The 18,815-nt window shown below is 41.2% G+C and overlaps 1 protein-coding gene across 1 annotated transcript in view; it reads left to right on the forward strand.

Moving 5' to 3' along the window:
• The window catches only part of ABLIM3 (actin binding LIM protein family member 3), a 122,364-nt gene that overhangs the window by 46,095 nt on the left and 57,454 nt on the right, over positions 1-18,815 (forward strand). Inside the window, exons 3-4 of the mRNA XM_063082889.1 lie at positions 11,218-11,401; positions 13,078-13,190. Of these exons, the coding sequence (XP_062938959.1) occupies positions 11,218-11,401; positions 13,078-13,190 (297 nt within the window). The remainder of the gene's footprint in view (positions 1-11,217; positions 11,402-13,077; positions 13,191-18,815) is intronic.

Consider the following 18,815-nt stretch of genomic DNA (forward strand, 5'->3'; position numbering starts at 1 on the left):
CATCATCAGATGAGTGGATACGGAAAATGTGGTACATCTACACAATGGAATACTACTCAGCTATAAAAACGAATGAAATACTGCCATTTGCAACAACATGGATGGACCTTGAGAGAATTATATTAAGTGAAACAAGTCAGGCACAGAAAGAGAAATACCACATGTTCTCACTGATTGGTGGGAGCTAAAAATTAATATATAAATTCACACACACACACACACACACACACACCGGGGGGGGGGGAAGAAGATATAACAACCACAATTATTTGAAGTTGATACGACAAGCAAACAGAAAGGACATTGTTGGGGGGGAGGGGGGGAGGGAGAAGGGAGGGAGGTTTTGGTGATGGGGAGCAATAATCAGCCACAAAGTATATCGACAAAATGAAATTAAAAAAAAAAAAAAAAAAAGAACAAGATGAAGATGTCTGCTCTTGCTACTTCTATTCAACATTGTACTGCAGGTTAGAGCTAGGTTAAAGTGGCAAGAAAAATGAAATAAAAGGTATCCAAATTGGAAAAGAAGAAGTAAAATTAACTATATTTGCACATAGCATGATTTTACAAAGTAAATTCTAAGTAACGCACTAAAAAACTATTAGAACTAATAAATTCATCAAGGTTTCAGGATACAAGATCAATACACCAAAACCAATTGTATTTCTACACACTAGCAATGAAAAATCTGAAAATAAAATTGAGAAAACAGTTTCATTTACAATAGCATCAATCAAAAGTAAAATACACAGGAATAAGTTTAACAAAAGAAGTGTAAAACTTATACTCTGAAAACTACACAACATCGAGGAACTAAATAAATGGAAATACATCCCATGTTCATGGATCAGAAGACTTAATATTAGTAAAACAGTGACTCTCTTTAGATTGATCTACAGATTTAATGCTGTCATAGTCAGCTAGGGCTGCCATATCAAAAACCATAGATTGGGTAGCTTAAACATAGAATTTTATTTTCTCACAGTTCTGGTGACTAGGAATCCAAGGTCAGGATGCCAGCATGGTCAGGTTCTGGTGAGTGCTTTCTTCCTGGCTTGCAGATGGCTGCCATCTTACTGTGTCTTCACATGGCAGAGTGAGAGTAAAAGCAAGAGAGAGACAGAGACAGACAGACAGCAAGCTCTCTAGTGTCTCTTCTTATAAGGGCACTAACCCTCTCCCTTATGAGAGCTCCACCCTCATGTCCTTATATAAACCTCATTATCTCCCAAAGACCACATCTCTAGATACCACTACATTGGAGATTAGGGCATCAACATGTGAATAGGGGTGATGGGGGAGAAGGGGGTGGGCAGACAGTTCACTCCATAAGGAATGCAATCCCTATCAAAATCCCAGCTGGCTTTTTTGAATAAATTGACAGGCTGATTCTAAAATTCATATGAAATTGCAAGGAGCATAGAATAGCCAAGCAATCTTGGAAAAGAACAAAGTGGGAAGACACGCTTTCCATTTTCAAAACTTGCTACAAGCCTACAATAAACAAGACAGTGTGGTACTAGCACAAGGATAGATATACAAATGAATGGAATAGAATCAAGATTGCAGAAATAAACTCATATTTGTGGTCAGTTGATTTTCAACAAGGGTGCCAAGGTAATTCAATAGGGAAAAAATAGTCTTTTCAACAAATGATGCTGGGAAAACTGAATATCCATATGCAAAAAATGAAGTTAGACTCTTTCTTTATACATACATAGAAATTAACTCAAAATAGATCAAAGACCTAAATGTAGGAGCAAAACTGTAAAACTCTTAGGAGAAAATAAAAGAGTAAAATCTTTGTGGCCCTGAGTTGGGCAAAGTCTTCTCAGACATGACACCAAAAGCATAAGCAACAAGGGAAAAATAGATAAATTAGACATCATCAAAATTTAAAACATTTATCCTTCAAAATATACCATCCTGTGAAGTGACAAGCCACAGAATGGGAGAAAATATTTGCAAATCATATATCTGATAAAACACTGTGTCTAAGCTATGTAAAGAATTCTTACAACTTAATAATAAAAAGACAAATAACCCAATTACAAAATGGGCAAAGGGTATGAATAGACATTTCTCCAAAGAAGTTATACTAATGTTCAATAAGCACATGAAAAGATGCTCAACATAATTAGCCATCAAAGAAATGCACATCAAACCACAGTGAAATACTACTGCACATCAGCTAGGGTGGCTATAATCAAAAAGTCAGATAACACCAGTGTTGGTGAGGAGGTGGAGACATTAGAACCCTCCTCTGTTCCTTGTGGGAATGTAAAATGGTGCAGCTACTTTGGAGAGTCTGGCAGTTCCTCAAAAGTTTAAACATAGAATTGCCATATAACCCAACAATTCCAAATTCCACTTCTAGCTATATACGCAAGAGTAATTAAAACATATTCAGGGCCAGACCGTGGCTCACCTGGGAGAGTGTGGTGCTGATAACACCAAGGCCATGGGTTTGGATACCAATATGGGGATGGCCGGTTAGCTCACTTGGGAGAGCGTGGTGCTGACAACACCAAGTCAAGGGTTAGGATCCCCTTACCGGTCATCTTTTTAAAAAATTAAAAATAAATGAATAAATAAAACATATATTCACACAGAAACTTATACATGAATGTTTACAGCAGTATTCTTTATAATAGTGAAAAGGTGGAAACAACTCAAATATCCATCAACCAATGAATGGATAAATAAAATGGTATATTCGCACAGGGGGATACTATTCAGCAATAAAAAGGAATGAAATACTAATACATCCTTCAACATGGATGAACCTTGAAAACATGTATGTCAGTCACAAAAGGCTACATGTTGTTTGATTCCGTATATGTGAAATGTTCAGGATAGGCAGACACACACACCCGTACATACCTACACATACAAAGAATAAGGTAAGATAAGTTCCTGGCTTAGCCAAGGATACAAAATCTTACTGGAAATGTGGTGGTTCCAGGGCAGGAGCAGATGTGGCCTTTCTCAGCCTATCTCCCCTTGACCCTGGAGTTCCTGCTGGCTCTCTTCGGATAAAGAAAGCCTTTGCCACACCTGTAAGCTCAAATCTTACTAAGCCCCTGCCCTTTTATAATCTCAGCTCACATCAGCAGCCTGGAAAAACTGGTGCCAACAATGCATGAATTTCTGCTTACAGGACCATTTACAAACATTACATACTTCTGGAGCTCTGGCCACACTCAGCCTCACCAAAGCAGCACCCTCATCCTGAGGGACAGTGGCAGAGTTAGGCTGGGGATGCCACCACTACTTCTGCCCCCAAAAGCCCATTTTCCTAATCCATCCCGTCACTCTGACTTTATGACTTTTTCTTGGTTGGATCAAAGACTGAGTTCTGACTGAGGACTATGCTCACAAATCCATTTCCCCAGAAAATCAAATCAAATTAGAAAAAAACAAATTGATCTTAGAAGGTGAATTTTGAACAATAAGGCAGGTTGAATTAGAAGAGGGAGAGGAAAATCTAGGCAGTGATTCTTGGGGAACTTTTGGGTACTAGAGACATAGAGCAGATTCATGTTACCTAGTACTGGAGGGTTTAGAGGAAGATGAGGAATGATCTCTAATGGGTTTATAGTTTGTTTGGGGGGTGATGAAAATGTTCTGAAATTAGATAGTGGTGATGGTTGCACAACTTGGAGAACATACTAAAAACGGTTGAATTGTACATTTTAAAATTGTTGAATTATATGGCATATGAATTGTATCTCTTTATTAAAGTTGTTAAAAGAATAAAGGCAAAGTAAAAACATTTTTAGACAATAAAAACTGAATTTACCAACAGACTCATTAAAAGAAATTCCAAAGTATGTTCCGTAGGAGGAAGGTAAATGATCTCCAGATGGAGGAAATGAGATGTAAAATGGAATGGACAGCAAAATCTTAATGAAAATTAGAAAATGCCTAATTGATACATAGTATCAAAAACTTACATAATGAAATATAGTTTAAAGTGATATTCAGAGGAAAATGTATAGCCTTAAATAATCACAATAGAAAGGAAGAAAGTTTGAGAATTAATTTAATTAATTAATACTAAGTATTCAGCTCAAAAAGTTTGAAGACCAGAATGAATCCAAGGAAAACTGCATGAAGGAAATAATATACTAGACATTAATCAAAGAAAAACACACAATGGACAGCATTAACAAAGCCAAAACTTAATTCTTTAAGAATACAAGCAAAATAGACACAATTCTGGCAAAATTATTCAAGTAAAAGAAGAGAATGGGCAAATAAACAATCTTAAGAATGAAAATAGGGGCATAACTGTAGATGCTGTTAAAATTAAAGATGGGAAATATTATAAACAATTTTATAGTAACAAGTTTTAAAACTTAGATAACAAAAAAAATTGATCAATTCTTAGAGTGCAACTTATGAAAACTTACTCAAGAAGAAATTTTAAAACCTGAAGCAGTCCTATAATTATCCAGGATTTTGAATTTGTGGATTAAAACTCTTCCACACACACCAGAAAAAGCAGCATTCAGTCAAATTATACAAGACATTCAAAAACAATTAATTTAAATCTTGCAGAAACTTTTCCTAAGATAGAAACAGGAAACAGTTCCCAATTCATTTTTTTGGATAGCACAATACCAAACAAGAAAAGATAATCATATATCAATATCACTCATGAACATAGATTTTAAAACCCCAAACAATTACCAAACCAAGTCTAGAAAAGTGTGAAAAAGATACCATAACTAACCAAATTGGGTTTATTCCAGGAATGCAAAATTGCGTTCATTAGAAAACTGGCTAATATATTTTGCTATAAATGTATCAAAGGATAAAAATCATTTGATTGTTTTAATAGAGGCAGAACAAGTGCTACATAAAACTTGAAATTCAACATGAGTATAAAAAACTAGGAGGAATTGAAGAAAGCTGTTATAACTGATAAGTAATATCTACAAAAAATATAAGGCAAGCATTTCCTTTAAAATCAGAAATAAAGTAAGAATGCTGACTGTCACAACTTGTGTTCAACATTGGCCTGGAGTCCTTAGCCAATCCAGTAAAATATAGGAAGAGAAGTTACATGCTCTGGAAAGGAAAAAACAAACTTGTAATTATTTTCAGATGACATAATTGTCTGCATAGAAAACTCAAAAGAATCTGCAGATAACTTAGTAAAATTATTAAGAAAATTAGTTCATAATAATAAGGAAGGAAGAGAACCCATTGGTCACTTTTAGATAATGCTAGTGAAATAATTATTCTGAAAAAGTAATATAGGTAAAAAATCAAATCTTTAACCTGTCTCTTGTACAAACTATACTTACAAGCAAAAGGTTGATGAGGGAAAGTTTCTGTCTAAGGAAACACACCACCTAATAATGAAAAATTAAATGATTAGAATATCTAAATTTTGCAAACCTCTGATGAAATACTGGATCAAGGAAGTGATCATCAAAAGCCATTTCCAACTGCTACTGCACCCCAGATCACAGAAGTATACAACAATATCAATGTAGTATTATTGCTAAAAAATCAGACCTGAATCTCAATTTGTCTCCAGATGTAACTATGAATTTACAGGAAATGTAAAAAATAGGAAAACAAGTTAATAAACACCATAGTGATATAGCCAGCAAAATCCAAACTGCAAAACGAAGGATGAGTGACCCAGTTATGTCAATAAATGTATTGCCGGGAGAAAAATAAGAAGGCAGAAAAACCCAGAGATTAAGAGACATAAGAGGCATATCAACCAACTGCAACATGTGGACCTTGATAGATCCTGATTCAAATAACAAATCGCTAAAAAGAAAAAGGAAAAAAGAAAAGGACAGGACAATTGAGAAAATTTGAACACACTGACAAGATGATGCCTTAATAGGCATTACTTTTAATGCTTTTAGGTTATTGTGGTTAGTTTTTCTAAAGAGTCCTGATATTTTAGAGATGCATTCTTAAATACTAATAACAAAAAGAAAATCTATAAGAGAGTTTATCAAGGTTACTAGATACAGAATAAACATAGAAAAGAAAATACAGGGCTGGCAGATTAGCTCAGTTGGTTAGAGCACAGCATTGCAACACCGAGGTCATAGGTTCGGATCCCTACAGTGGCCAGCTGGAAAAAAAAAAAAAGACAATTACATTTCTGTTCACTATTAACAATCAAGATAGCATTTACATTAACAAGAAATAAATTTTAAATTTAGGAATAAATCTTTAAAAGTTGTATAAGCCTTTATGATAAAAACTATAAAATTTTTAAATTTATAAAATATCATAAGACATTAAAGAAGGCTACAATAAATTAAAAGATATACTAAGTTCTTTGATGAAAAGATAGATATATCAAAAAGATGACAGGTCTTCCTTAGTTTAACTATAGAGTCAAGGCAATTCTAATAAATTCCATATGGTTTTTCATGGAAATTAAAAAATCAGTTAAAATTGTATTCTTGGCAAAGGGCCAGGAGTAATCAAAGCATTACTATAGAACAACAACAAAGCAGGCTGGCCTGTCCTACCAGATATCACCCCTTATTTTTATAAGCTATTAAAACAGTGTGGTCTTGGATTAAGGACAGATAAATAGACCAATGGAACTGAATATAGAGCCAAAAACACGCCTTCACATATTTGGAAAACTTGTTTTTTGGATGTCAATTCCTAAAGATTAGACTGCTTGATAAATGGCACTGCTATGATTAATTATCCATGTGGAGGGAAATTGGATGCCTACTGTATATCATTCACTAAAGTCAATTCCAGGTGGATAAAAAGCTTTGATATAAAAGGCAACACAATAAAATTTTTAGAAGACAATGTAGGAGATTTTTTTTAGGATTTCAGGGGAAGAAAGAATTTCTTAAACATGACACAGTATAAATTATAAAGGAAAAGACTGACGAATTTAACAACACAAAAACTGAGGACTTCAGTTCATCAAAAAACACCCTAAGGCAAGTGAGAAGAGAAACCCCAAACTGCAGAAGATATTTATAATAACAAATAACTGAAAAAGAATCAATTTCCAAAACATATAAGGAATTTCTACAAGTCTAAAAAAAAAAGAAAAGAAAATGAGCAAAAGCCATCAGCAAGCATTTTACAATAGAGAAAATATGAAAGGCCCATAAACATATGAAAAGATTCTCAGTTTCATTAATAATCAGGGAGATGAAATTTAAAATCACAATAAGATATTTCACATCCACCATGTTGACTACCTATAAGAAGTAGATGTTACTAAGTACTAGTGATGATATGGATACGTGGGAACTGCTGTCGGGAATGTAAATAGGAAGAACTCAGGAAAACAGTGAGACATCACTGCACAAATACAGGAATGTTCATAGCAGCATTTTCATTAAAGCAAAAAACTGAAAGCAGCTGAAATGTCCTTCAGCAGTGGAGTAGATCAATGGTGATGTATTCAGGCAATGGAATATGAACGCAGCAGTGGAAATGAATGAACTGCAGTTACATACATCAACATGGATGAATCTCAAAACATAATCAACATAAAGTTCAAAACGGGCCAAACTAAACAAGGCATTGTTTATGGATACATCATAGGTGGTAAAACCGTAAAGAAAAATTAGGGAATGATAAACACACGATTTAGAAACAGTGTGGGAAGGGGGTGCTTTAGGGAGAGGCAAACAGATTTCTAAGGTGCTGGCAATGTTCTATTTTATAAACTCAGTAGTGAGTACATGGGTGTGTGAGTACATGGGGGTGTATTTTATACATTTTCTCTATGTATATTTCACAATTAAAATGTCTTAAATAATGAATTATGTCACCCTCAGAGACCCTTCTAACTCTTTGATTTGAGATTTCGTAAAATCCAGTCTCCTTTGAACAGGTGAAAATCGACAAAATTATATGGCAGAATCCTGGACTCTCAGATCTACATGTGTCCTCAGTTACCACCCAGCCTCCTCATTTTACAAATGAGCCCCAGAGAGGTGAGGTAACTTTTCCAAAGTCACACAGCACCTGAGTGCTAGAACAGGACTGTGGACAAAGGTCCAGTAATCTGGAAAACGGTCCATTCTCCACTGACACATACCAGGGCTGTGTGCAAGACCTCCTTCTAGTCATTATATTCACAGTGAGCATTCATTCTGGATTTGCTCAAACATGTTCTAATTCTGCATATTCTGTCCCATTGTTAAATCATAAAATCTGCTTTTTAAAAAATTAATAGATTTGACTTTTTTAATTCACAGAATAATGACTGCCCCGTGTGTATTAATTCCACATCAATTCCATTCTACAGACCCCCTACGTGGCCTTTCCTGTTATTTGAATGTATGGCTGTGCTCCGCCTCAAATACATCTGTCATGCAGGTCCAGCTTGCCTTCCATCCCTGTGTTCCCCACTGTGTTTCCAGGAACCCCTGAGATTCTTATCTACCCTTACATCCTTTCTACCAAAAACTTCCTCCTTCAACTCCTTGGGGGAAATGGAGGAACCGATTGTTCCCAGTTTTCTTATGGCCTCCTGGCCTTCTCCACTGGGAGAGATGGCTCTGGGGGTGGAGTTGGCAAGGGAAACAAAGGAGAGAAATGATGGGAAAAAAACAGCAGCTGTTTCCAATAAGGTCATAGGCCATGACCCGACTAATTCCACAGCCATGAAGTCAATCGATCCACCACCTGCACACCCCAGAACAGCGTGTACTCTGGTTTTGCCTGCCCTTGACCAGGCATTGTCTGATGTGATGAATTTCCATGATGCCTGGTGGAAGATGAGCCCTTCCCCTCCTCCCACCACCTCCACCTTCCACCCTGCCTTTCCACAGGGGTGGCGTCAGGGCCACGAGCCACAGTTCACACTGACTTCTAAGTGTTTAGGTACATGGTAAGCCCTGAAGAAAACTCTCATAGACTGATAAGATGTCAGTTCTAGAAGAAAAGCTCAGCCTCTTCATTTTGCATATAAGTGAACAGAGGTCCCAAAGAAGAGAGTGTCAATTTACTGTCATCCAGAGACTTAGTGGCAGTGACGAGACCAGAGCCCAGGTGGTCTGAGTTCCAGACAACTACCTCTCCCACTGTCCTGTGCTGTTTCCCCCGGTGCTGTGACCTCTGGAGCCACCCCTTCCTCACTCAGCCTGGCCTTGTAGGCCTGCCTCTGGCCTACAAAGGTAAACAAAGACTTGCGAAATAATTCTGGCATTCACCTGGAAGTCTCTCCTATATTTAATCTGGCTGCTTCGCAGAACGACTTTCCCTATTAAAGATGAAGTAGCATTTACTGGAGTGTTGTTACCTGGTTCCAGGCTGGCTCTTCAGACTTACAGGCTTGGGAACTGCCTTGTTGGTTTCTCCACCATGGGTCACTCTTGAGAAAATGACTCATACTGACCAAGTCCTCAGGAAGCTGATGTATAAAACTGCAGTGCCTGTTTACTAATGTAAACAAGAGGTGTAACGCCCCGTTGGACTAGTTCACATTGGTTTGGCCAGCTCCTTCTCTCCCACAGTTAATCTATGTGGAAAGCCAAACTATCAGAAGTCACTTGGCAAATACAAATGTGGAACAAGGGGAACTGGTCACAGTGTCTGAGTGGGCAACCCAGGTGCCTTCCTTTGATTGCGGACCAGCCTCCTTCCTGGCAGGCCCATCCCCTCTTTAGCGGGACCAATACACACAGTGGGTTACTGCAGATCTGGTGGCTCTGAGAGCCATTCATTGCCCTGGAAGAAATTCTGCCTCTGTCTGTTCTGCCCATTATGTGTTGATTTCATAACTTAACTCCTTATAGGAAAATCTTATTTCCCATATTTATACGTCCTTGGGTGAGAGTGGATCCCACGTGATTCAGTTGTTCAGATACCTATAAATCCACTCATTCTTTTATTATCTGTCCTATATGTCTCCCTATTATCCGCAAGGAGTGCGTCTCTATTCAAAAGCCATCAGTGCAATTGATCCTTTTTGCAGCCAGGTGATGGGGAATCATAATCTTCTCTTCACCCTTGCATATGTTTGAGACATTTCAAAATAATTTTTTTTTTTTTTTTTTTTTTTGTGACCGGTTAGGGGATCGCAACCCTCGGCTTGGTGTTGCCCGCACCACGCTCAGCCAGTGAGTGCACCGGCCATCCCTATATAGGATCCGAACCCGCAGCGGGAGTGCAGCAGCACTCCCAGCGCCGCACTCTCCTGAGTGAGCCATGGGGTCAGCCCTTCAAAATAACTTTTAAAAACATTTTTAAACTGGGGAAAAAAATACCTGGGGCTACTCAGTATACCATGAAGACTAAACTTCTTAAATTGGATTCAGGCCTTCCTCCATCTGGTCTGAACAGTCTTTTCCTGTGTTACTTCCTTCCATGCCCTGCAAACACCACCTTTACCCCAGCCTCCACACAAGTATCACTTGCAACTTTTTGCCTCTGTGCTTTGGCTCATCCTGTTCCTTCAATGTTCAGCTCAGATGCCACCTCCTCCAAGAAGCCTCCCATGATCCCTCACTGTTGACAGGACTTCCTTCTTTCTCCCCACTCCTCCACAGCACTTGCTGCCTGCACCAGTTTTGTGGCCAATTATCCATGATACATAGTGTGTTTCTATAAGGTCTTCTCTCTGCATACATTTTTAGCTCTTTGCAGTTCAGGAATTGTGTTTTATCATTCATGCCTGAGAACAGACCCACCCTTTATGGCCATGGTGAGCACAGATTATAGACATCAAATCATTCATCTCATTGCCACCCTAAATTATCTCCAGTTTGAGATTTGGAGCATATGGGTCCCACACTGCTCTTCACCTGGCATGGTGTGATTCACATAGGAAGTGCCCAGGAAATATTTAACTGAATAATTCTTTTATCAAATTCAGGATACAGCAGCTGTGTAGCATTGCATGAGCCACATGGCCTTGAACTTTTCATTCATGTATTGAGGCTTGTACAACATCGGTGTTTCTCCGTCAGCATGCATCACAATCAGCTGGGGAGTGTGTTAAAGTGCAAATGCCTGGGCCCCAGCCCCAGGGAGTCTGATTCAGGCCCAGGCATCTATATCTTAAGAAGTTCCCAGGTGATTCTGATGGTCTACAGGCCATACTTCAAGGAATATTCTCCCCAAAGGCCCGTGAGGTCTGATGTGCCACCATTCTCTGACCACCTGCCTTTCTCCCAACAAGGACCTCGTGCTTGCAGACTCTCCCTGGACTCAACCTGTCCTTGTTTCCCTCCTTGTTTCCCCAAGTGTGTGGCTGTGGCCTGGCACAGGCAGGCTTCTTCTTCAAGAACCAGGAGTACATCTGCACCCACGACTACCAGCAACTCTACGGCACCCGCTGTGACAGCTGCCGGGACTTCATCACAGGCGAGGTCATCTCCGCCCTGGGCCGCACTTACCACCCCAATTGCTTCGTGTGCAGCTTGTGCAGGTGAGCAGGTGGCCAGCAGGGCCTAGGACCCTCTGCATGAGCCCCCAGAAAAAGGAAGACATGGCAGTTTGGGGGTTTACAGGACGTAAGCTGGACACTTGGATTTCTAGAATCTCAGGGGTGGAAAGATCTTACAGGCCAGTGGGTTTCAAACCTTTTAGCAGCTGAATCCTTTTTATCAAATGTGATCTAATATAAAACACTAGTTTGTCTTGTGCAGGGTGAGGTTCCAAGCCACCACACTCAGCTTCCCATTTCCCATTGAAAATTCCCCAGAGGAACCACTGAGTACCCCGGTATCTCAGAACTCAGTTTGGAAACCACAGATCTAGCCTGGGTTCCCACAGCTCACCCACAGGTGGTGCCGGGATATCTGCTTGTAGACTTTTTCCACCATCACAGCACCACCTCATGATGGCAGAGCAACCCTGGGAAGTGGCCCTGCCTCTATAAGCCTCAGTTTCTCCATCAGTGAAATGAGAGTCAAAACCATTCCAACCTCATTGGATTTTCTTGAAAATCAATGAGATGGTATGTGCAAAGACCTTACCTCAGTAACTGGTGTGTAGGTGTGTCTGTTTTTATTATTCCTTTAATTATCATAATCATAATCATTTAACCTCTCTCAAGACATCTCCAGAGATGGAGAGTTGGTCCCTGCCCCCTCCCCACCCCCAGCTTCTCAATCACTTGTTAATTTAGCAAATGTACATTAAGGGTCCACTGTATGCCAAGCACCACATTAAGGTGATGAAAAAAATGAAAAAAACCTCAGCCCTTCCCACAAGTACATTAAAATTTAATGGACAGCTCTGGTTAAGTCATAAGTAAAGCATGATTAGAGAATATGTGTAGTTTTTATTTGGGAAAGGACTTTATAGATTAATTCTTCTTATAAAATTATCACCAGTTAGTTACCAGTTAAAGTAATTGACTAGAGTTTCTGATTGAGACTAAATGAGAGAGTATATAAGGAAATATAATCACCCAGTAGAGCTCATTCATTTATCCATCTCTTAAAACCTGAGTCCTGGGTTCTGAAATCCCAGACCTTTGAAGTTAGCACAGAGCGTCCATATGGTACAAGGTGATGTTTTTGTCAAGCCCCATAGAAATGAGGTGACTCCCCAAGGTCACGCCATATCTTTTTACCATGAGTTAGTGGCTGGGCCTTGATGTGAACATGGCTCCCCTGACCCTCCCCAGCATTCCCACATTGGCCCACATTGTTAATACAAGAAGCCTGTGTCAGGGGTTATGCTCAGAGTCCATTAATAGGTGTCCCCACTGCATAAGCAAGCGCTAAAGAGTGGGATTGGCAGTGCTGGGATTCTGTATACAGTTTTACCATTTAGCTGGGGAGGCAGGACATGTACAAGCTTGAGACCCTTGAGCAGTGGAAACTGCACAAATACAGAGAAGGAGAGGAAGAGGTTATTTGTGGACTTATAAACTTCCTCTTGGGATGGGGGTTCTGAGAAATGTCTGGATAGTGAAAGGAAGATATTTTGGTAAGTTTGGGAGTTGAATGAGTTCTTCACAAACAGGGATAGGTCAGGCTGGGATGAGAAAAGTCCTTCCAGGAAGAGGGAAAAACTTGTGTTGTCAGGCCACCAACAGCCGTGGAATCCCTTAAAAAAAGCTGGTATTAACTTTCCCCCTCATCTGCCTTGCAGGAAGCCTTTCCCTATTGGAGACAAGGTGACCTTCAGTGGTAAAGAATGTGTTTGCCAGACTTGCTCTCAGTCCATGACCAGCAGTAAGCCCATCAAGATCCGCGGACCAAGCCGTGAGTCCTCCCCACTGAGCACCTCCCTGTCTGCAGCTCCCCTGTCCTGGCACTGTCAGCTGCTCCCCAGGCCTGGAGGAAAGTGGGGGAGGTTCCCACCCTGGAGGACTCCTGCAGCATTACCCAGTTGGCATATGGCCCAGACTTACAAGCTTCACAAGCACAGTGCAGGGAAGACAAGCTGCCAGCCTATACACACTGATGGCCAGTGCCACAGACTGGCCACTTGGGTGGGTCTCTTCTGGGATGAGCCACATTCCTTATCGTATGTCCCAAGGGTACCCCAACAGGGCTGATCAAGTGTTCTGTCACCAGTGATTCTCGATTTTTCCAAACTCCACTGAGAAAGAATTTGCAGACATGTCTTACAAAAGGGGAAGGGAGCAAACCACAAAGGCTGTGCTGGTATTTCTTTGAGTGTGTTCCATGGACCGCTGCACCAGCTTCATCATGGGACTTGTAAACATGCAAATTTGGGGCTCACCTTGGACCTCCAGGGATGGAACTTAGGTATCGACATTCTTAGTAAGCTTCCAGAGTGACTCATGGGCTGAGATTGAGAACCAGTGTCTAGGGATGAGGGGGATACTTGCCATGCCTTGGTAAATGTTATGTTTTGTCACCAAACCACAGATCTGGGGGGAAACTGAGGATCAAGGATGTACCTCGTAAAAGTCATACTATTGCTTGGAATGTCCATTCCACTAATGTGTGCCTAGTGATAAAACTTCGAAATCCCTGTTTCTAGACGCCCTTGTCGGGCTGTGACTTCATGCACCCACACACACACAGACCGGCTCCCGGGGTCTCCGTCAGCCACGCTAGGCTCCAGTGCTCTTTCATGTTATATGACACTCTCGCTAGCCTCATGGAGACAATCAATGAAAACCCATTAGCCTGCTGTGCTGCCTCACTGTGCGGGTGCAGGGGGCTGTTGGCCACGGCACCAGCCAAGTCAGCATGCCAGGCCTGCATCCAACCCAGGGGCTGAGCAGAGAACACCCCGAGTCAGCAAGACTCAGCTCCCAGGGGCTCCATTACAGCCCATGCAGCTGTGGTGAGCTGAGGAGAAAGGGAGCAGGAAGGCTCCCTCCCTTGCCCTCCTTCCCTTTCAGTCAATGGATCTGTTCCTGGAATGTGCAGAGCCCCTCCTTGGACGTCCTTGGTGATGCTCCTAAGTAGTTTGCTGCTCTGAGTAGGTTTCCATCTCAGGTGGTTGAGTGCACATGCTGCTGTCCTTCATAACTCCTCGGAAGCATAATCCAGAAGAACAGAAAGACTAGGATTCTGGGATGCAGGCCTCTGGCCCTGTGGCTGATGCTGCCAAGGAGCCCAGAGACCTGCAGGGCCACGTGTGAAGCAGTAGGGAGAAAGGCAAGCTTGAGTCAGGAGGCTTCCAACCTTGTGCATGCTACAGAGCAGTCGCGCGGTCTCCCTGAGACTCAATTTACCCAGCTGTGAAAGAGATGGAATGTCTTACTCTTCCTCACAGGAGTGTTGTGGAAAGCAAATGTATTAGTACAGGAATCAAACTAGAATATGCTGTAAAATGCCTTATTAATATAGAGTGAGGGATGATATTAGCATGGAGGTTTAATGTAGAAAGCACACCAGAGGAGGACTGAGAATAAGATGCCTGAATCCGTTATTTCTCTCGGGTTGTATCAATTGTTACTGAGTACATTGGGATCTCTGAGTGGGAGATTTCCTCAGCTGAGTGTGGGAGTCTAGCATGTGAGCATGTTCTGAGGAGAGGTTTCTAAATGTCTCCGCCATAATTTGGAAGATAAGGAGGTAGAGGAAAGTGAGGAAAAGTGGGGAAAGTGAGTAAAGAGGAGTGAATGAGCACATGGGCAGTTTCCAGGAGGAGTATACACAATTATGGCTTATCTGGCTACCTTGGTGATGCTTATGACCAGTTTGCTGCTCTGAGCAGGTTTCCATCTCAAGGTGGCTTCCATCTCATTGCTGTCTTTACCAAGTAAAGACATCAACCCGTAGATCTTCAGTGCATATGTCTTTTTTTTTTTTTTTTTTTTTTTTTTTTTGTCGTTTTCTCGTGACCGGCACTCAGCCAGTGAGTGCACCGGTCAGTCCTATATAGGATCCGAACCCGCGGCGGGAGCGTCGCCACGCTCCCAGCGCAGCACTCTACCAAGTGCGCCACGGGTTCGGCCCCAGTGCATATGTCTTATAGAAGTATTTTCTCCAAAGGTGGTCACCGTTCAGGATGCAAATGCAAGGTAGCATCCTGACTAAGTGGATACTGGAAGGTCTTCTGAGTTCCCAAGGGATGGAGGGACCAAAAGCCAGATTCAAGAGATTGCTAAGAAAAAGAATATATCACGGAAAAGGAAAAGAAGGATGAAAAACTTGGTATTTTTTTAAGCTACAAGTGTGTGAACTTTAATCCCTGGAGGGCCAATAAGTATATTCTGGAAAATCAGGAGCAGTGTCTACTAAAAAGAGACCAAAAATACTCAGGAACTTCCAAGAGAAAAGGAATCTTGTTACTTATTACAAGAGGAAGAAATGTTTCTTCACAGATCTCACTGAGAAGAATCAGCAGCAACAGAAGCACCACCACCACCATCACCATCATCACCACAAGAACCACCATCACCACTAACACTGATTGACTGTTATTATTGCCAGGCACTATACAAACCTCACTGAGAAGAATCAGCAGCAGTAGCAGCATCACTATCACCACACACATAACCATCACTCCCATCACCACCACTACCAGCACTGTCATATCACCATAGTCATCATCACCACCACCACCATCAGCATCATTGCTACCATCATCACTACCAACACTACCAATACTACTACCCCCACCAGCACTGTCACCAACACCAACACCATCCCCACCACTGCTAGCATTGATTGACTATTGCTATTGGTAGGCAATGTGCTGAGTGTTCTATACATAATATCTCATTTAGTCATTGCAACAGCTCCATGAAGGAGATAAAAGTAACTGTTTTATTTTTATTTTTTAGAAAAGAGAAAATAAGATTTATTTTCCAGAGTAGAAACTGATGAGTTATCATCAGAGCTGGATAGGAAATAACACATAAGGATACAGTTGGAAGCATTAACTTAACTTCCCAAAAGCATTCTTGAAAGAAAAAATTCAGAGAAACAAATGTATGTCTTAAGAGATCAAGAAATAAGGCCTTACATTTTTTAAATTTCAAAAGATAATTTCAACATATTTCTCGATAATATTTAACTAAGATATGTTGAATGCTACTTCATGTAGATATTTTATTTAACAACCCCTCAAAGCATTATTATCCCTTTTACCATTGAGAAAACTGTTTAAACATACATTAAACAAATTCTCTAAGGTTGTATAACTACTATGTGTACAGCCAGGATTCTAACTCAGAAATCTGACCAGAGAGCCAAACCTTCTAAACTCTATATTCTACTGCCTCTCTAGAACTCCTTGGACTATGAAAGCCAATTGTTTATAGCATATATTCAGCTGTTCCCCATTCCAGTAATATCACTAAGGGTAAATTAAACTCCATTTCTTCCCAATTTAAGGAATAACTGTTTTACAGATGAGAAAACCAACACTCCAAGAGCTTAAATGACTTTCTAAGAATCACACAGATAGTAAGTGATGGAAGTAGGGTGTGAGACCAGGCAGTCTGCCTCTGGAACCTATTCTCTTAAGACCCCTATACCAGAGACATGACTTGCTAATTGGGAAGGGTCGTGCCTTCCTGGATTAGTTTCCTAAAACAAGATGGGAAGGTTGCTATGACTCACAAACGCCACTCATTTTTGCTGATCTAAGTGGAATAAATGACACAGTCAAGGAAACTAAAAATAGCTGTCTAGGGTCCTTAGTGACCTCAATAATAAACTGAAGGATTGGGGAGGAACAGGGGGTGGCGTCACACTTTCTGCCAGCTGAAGATTGTAATTTTGGAATAGAGAGGGACATATGAGGAGTGGAGAGCTGACTCTGCAGAGACCAACTCAGTACAAGATATGGCTTTCCTGACCCTGCTTACTACACCAGACCCATGGGCTCCTGGATAGGGTGCTTGAGGCTCCACCTGTGGTAAAGAGTGAAAGGAGGAAGAAGAGTAAGAAAAAGTTCCTGATAAATATGAAGCCGATCAATGGAGGACCAGCAAAATAACATGAAAAGAAAAACCCAGAATTCTTGGGAGGAATCAGCAGGGCCTCCCAACAACAGGAATATTGCTTCTAGCTTCAGATCAGAGATTGGGTAATGCACAGAATATGGGTTAAAACCACAGAATGTGAAATAATAATGACAGTAATCACTTATTGGGCACATATATGCCAAGCATTGTGCTAAGGCCTGATAGGTCTGATTTTGATTAACCTTCACACCATTGCTGTAAGGACGATATTCAGAAGAGGAAGCTGGGACTTAGAGATCATACACCTAGTAAGTGGGGGAGCTGGGATTCTCCCCAAGGCCAGCTTCTCACCACCCACTCTAACCATGGCACTGTACTGTCTCCTAAATGTTAACTCAAGGTGCTGAGTTCATCTCAGATGTATCACTGAAACTTAGAGAGATGAGACTCATTACTAGTATACAGCTATTAAATAAGTGTTACTTAATAAGAGGTGGAGAATTGAATGTTGGCTGATAACACATCTGTCTCCATGGAATCCACAAGTGAATTTGATCCATGGATGACTGTACCAAGCAAGGAAACATGCAGTGATAGAAATGAAGGACGAGAGAGAAACTATAGTTGTCTTTAAATATTTGAAGGAACTGTCATGTAGGAAAAGAGGTAGATTCCCCTTGGTTGCACAAGAATAGGCAGAGTCACAAGGAGTCAGGTCCCAGCTCTGAATAAAGAGGACAGTCGTGACAATCATAGTGTCCAGAGGCAGAGCGGACTTCCTCAAGAAGGGGCAAGCCACCCTCTCCTGGGTGCAATTTATGCAGAAGATGGGTGCCCACCTGTCTGGAATGCTGTAGATTCCTGCCCTGGGTGGGACGTTGGACCAAATGCTCTGTGAACTCTGCACCCCTATGGAACTATTAAGCCCTGTCAGCGAGGCCCACAGAAACACAAGTTCAGTATTTGTGGCCTGGAAACCTTGGCCAGATGCCTGCAGTGCTCAGGTTCCTCATCGCTGAACTTAAATAAGTCACTTCAGACACCTGTCTGTCTTTAAAAGAGAAGGGGGTACCTGACTCCTCTAAACCATTGCATTCTGAAGCCTTTGACCATTGGAGAGGGGGTACAGGGAGACTTACAGACTTATCCCAGGAGAAAAGAAAAAGAAAGAGATCAATCCCAAAACTCTTCATTCTCCCAGCCCCTGTCTGAAGCATTTTGCAATCAGGGACCTCCCTGCCCTCAGCTTCTATTAAGGGATGTTAGAAAGGCGCTCGTCAGCCAAGAGGCGGGTCACTGTGGGAACCAACTTAACTTGTACAAACACTTCATCAGCACCCTAGACCCTGCCCACAGCCTGCTGACACCTGGCCCTTCCTAGATACGCAAACAAATGGTCTTCTCTCCCAGGACTAGCTCCCAGATGGACGTGAGGGCTTTCAGCCAGGCTTCCCCAAAGCATATGCAGTTTCTTTTCTCCTCACGGCTC

The sequence above is a fragment of the Cynocephalus volans genome, chromosome 2, assembly GCF_027409185.1.
Source record: "Cynocephalus volans isolate mCynVol1 chromosome 2, mCynVol1.pri, whole genome shotgun sequence".
Classification (NCBI taxonomy): domain Eukaryota; kingdom Metazoa; phylum Chordata; class Mammalia; order Dermoptera; family Cynocephalidae; genus Cynocephalus; species Cynocephalus volans.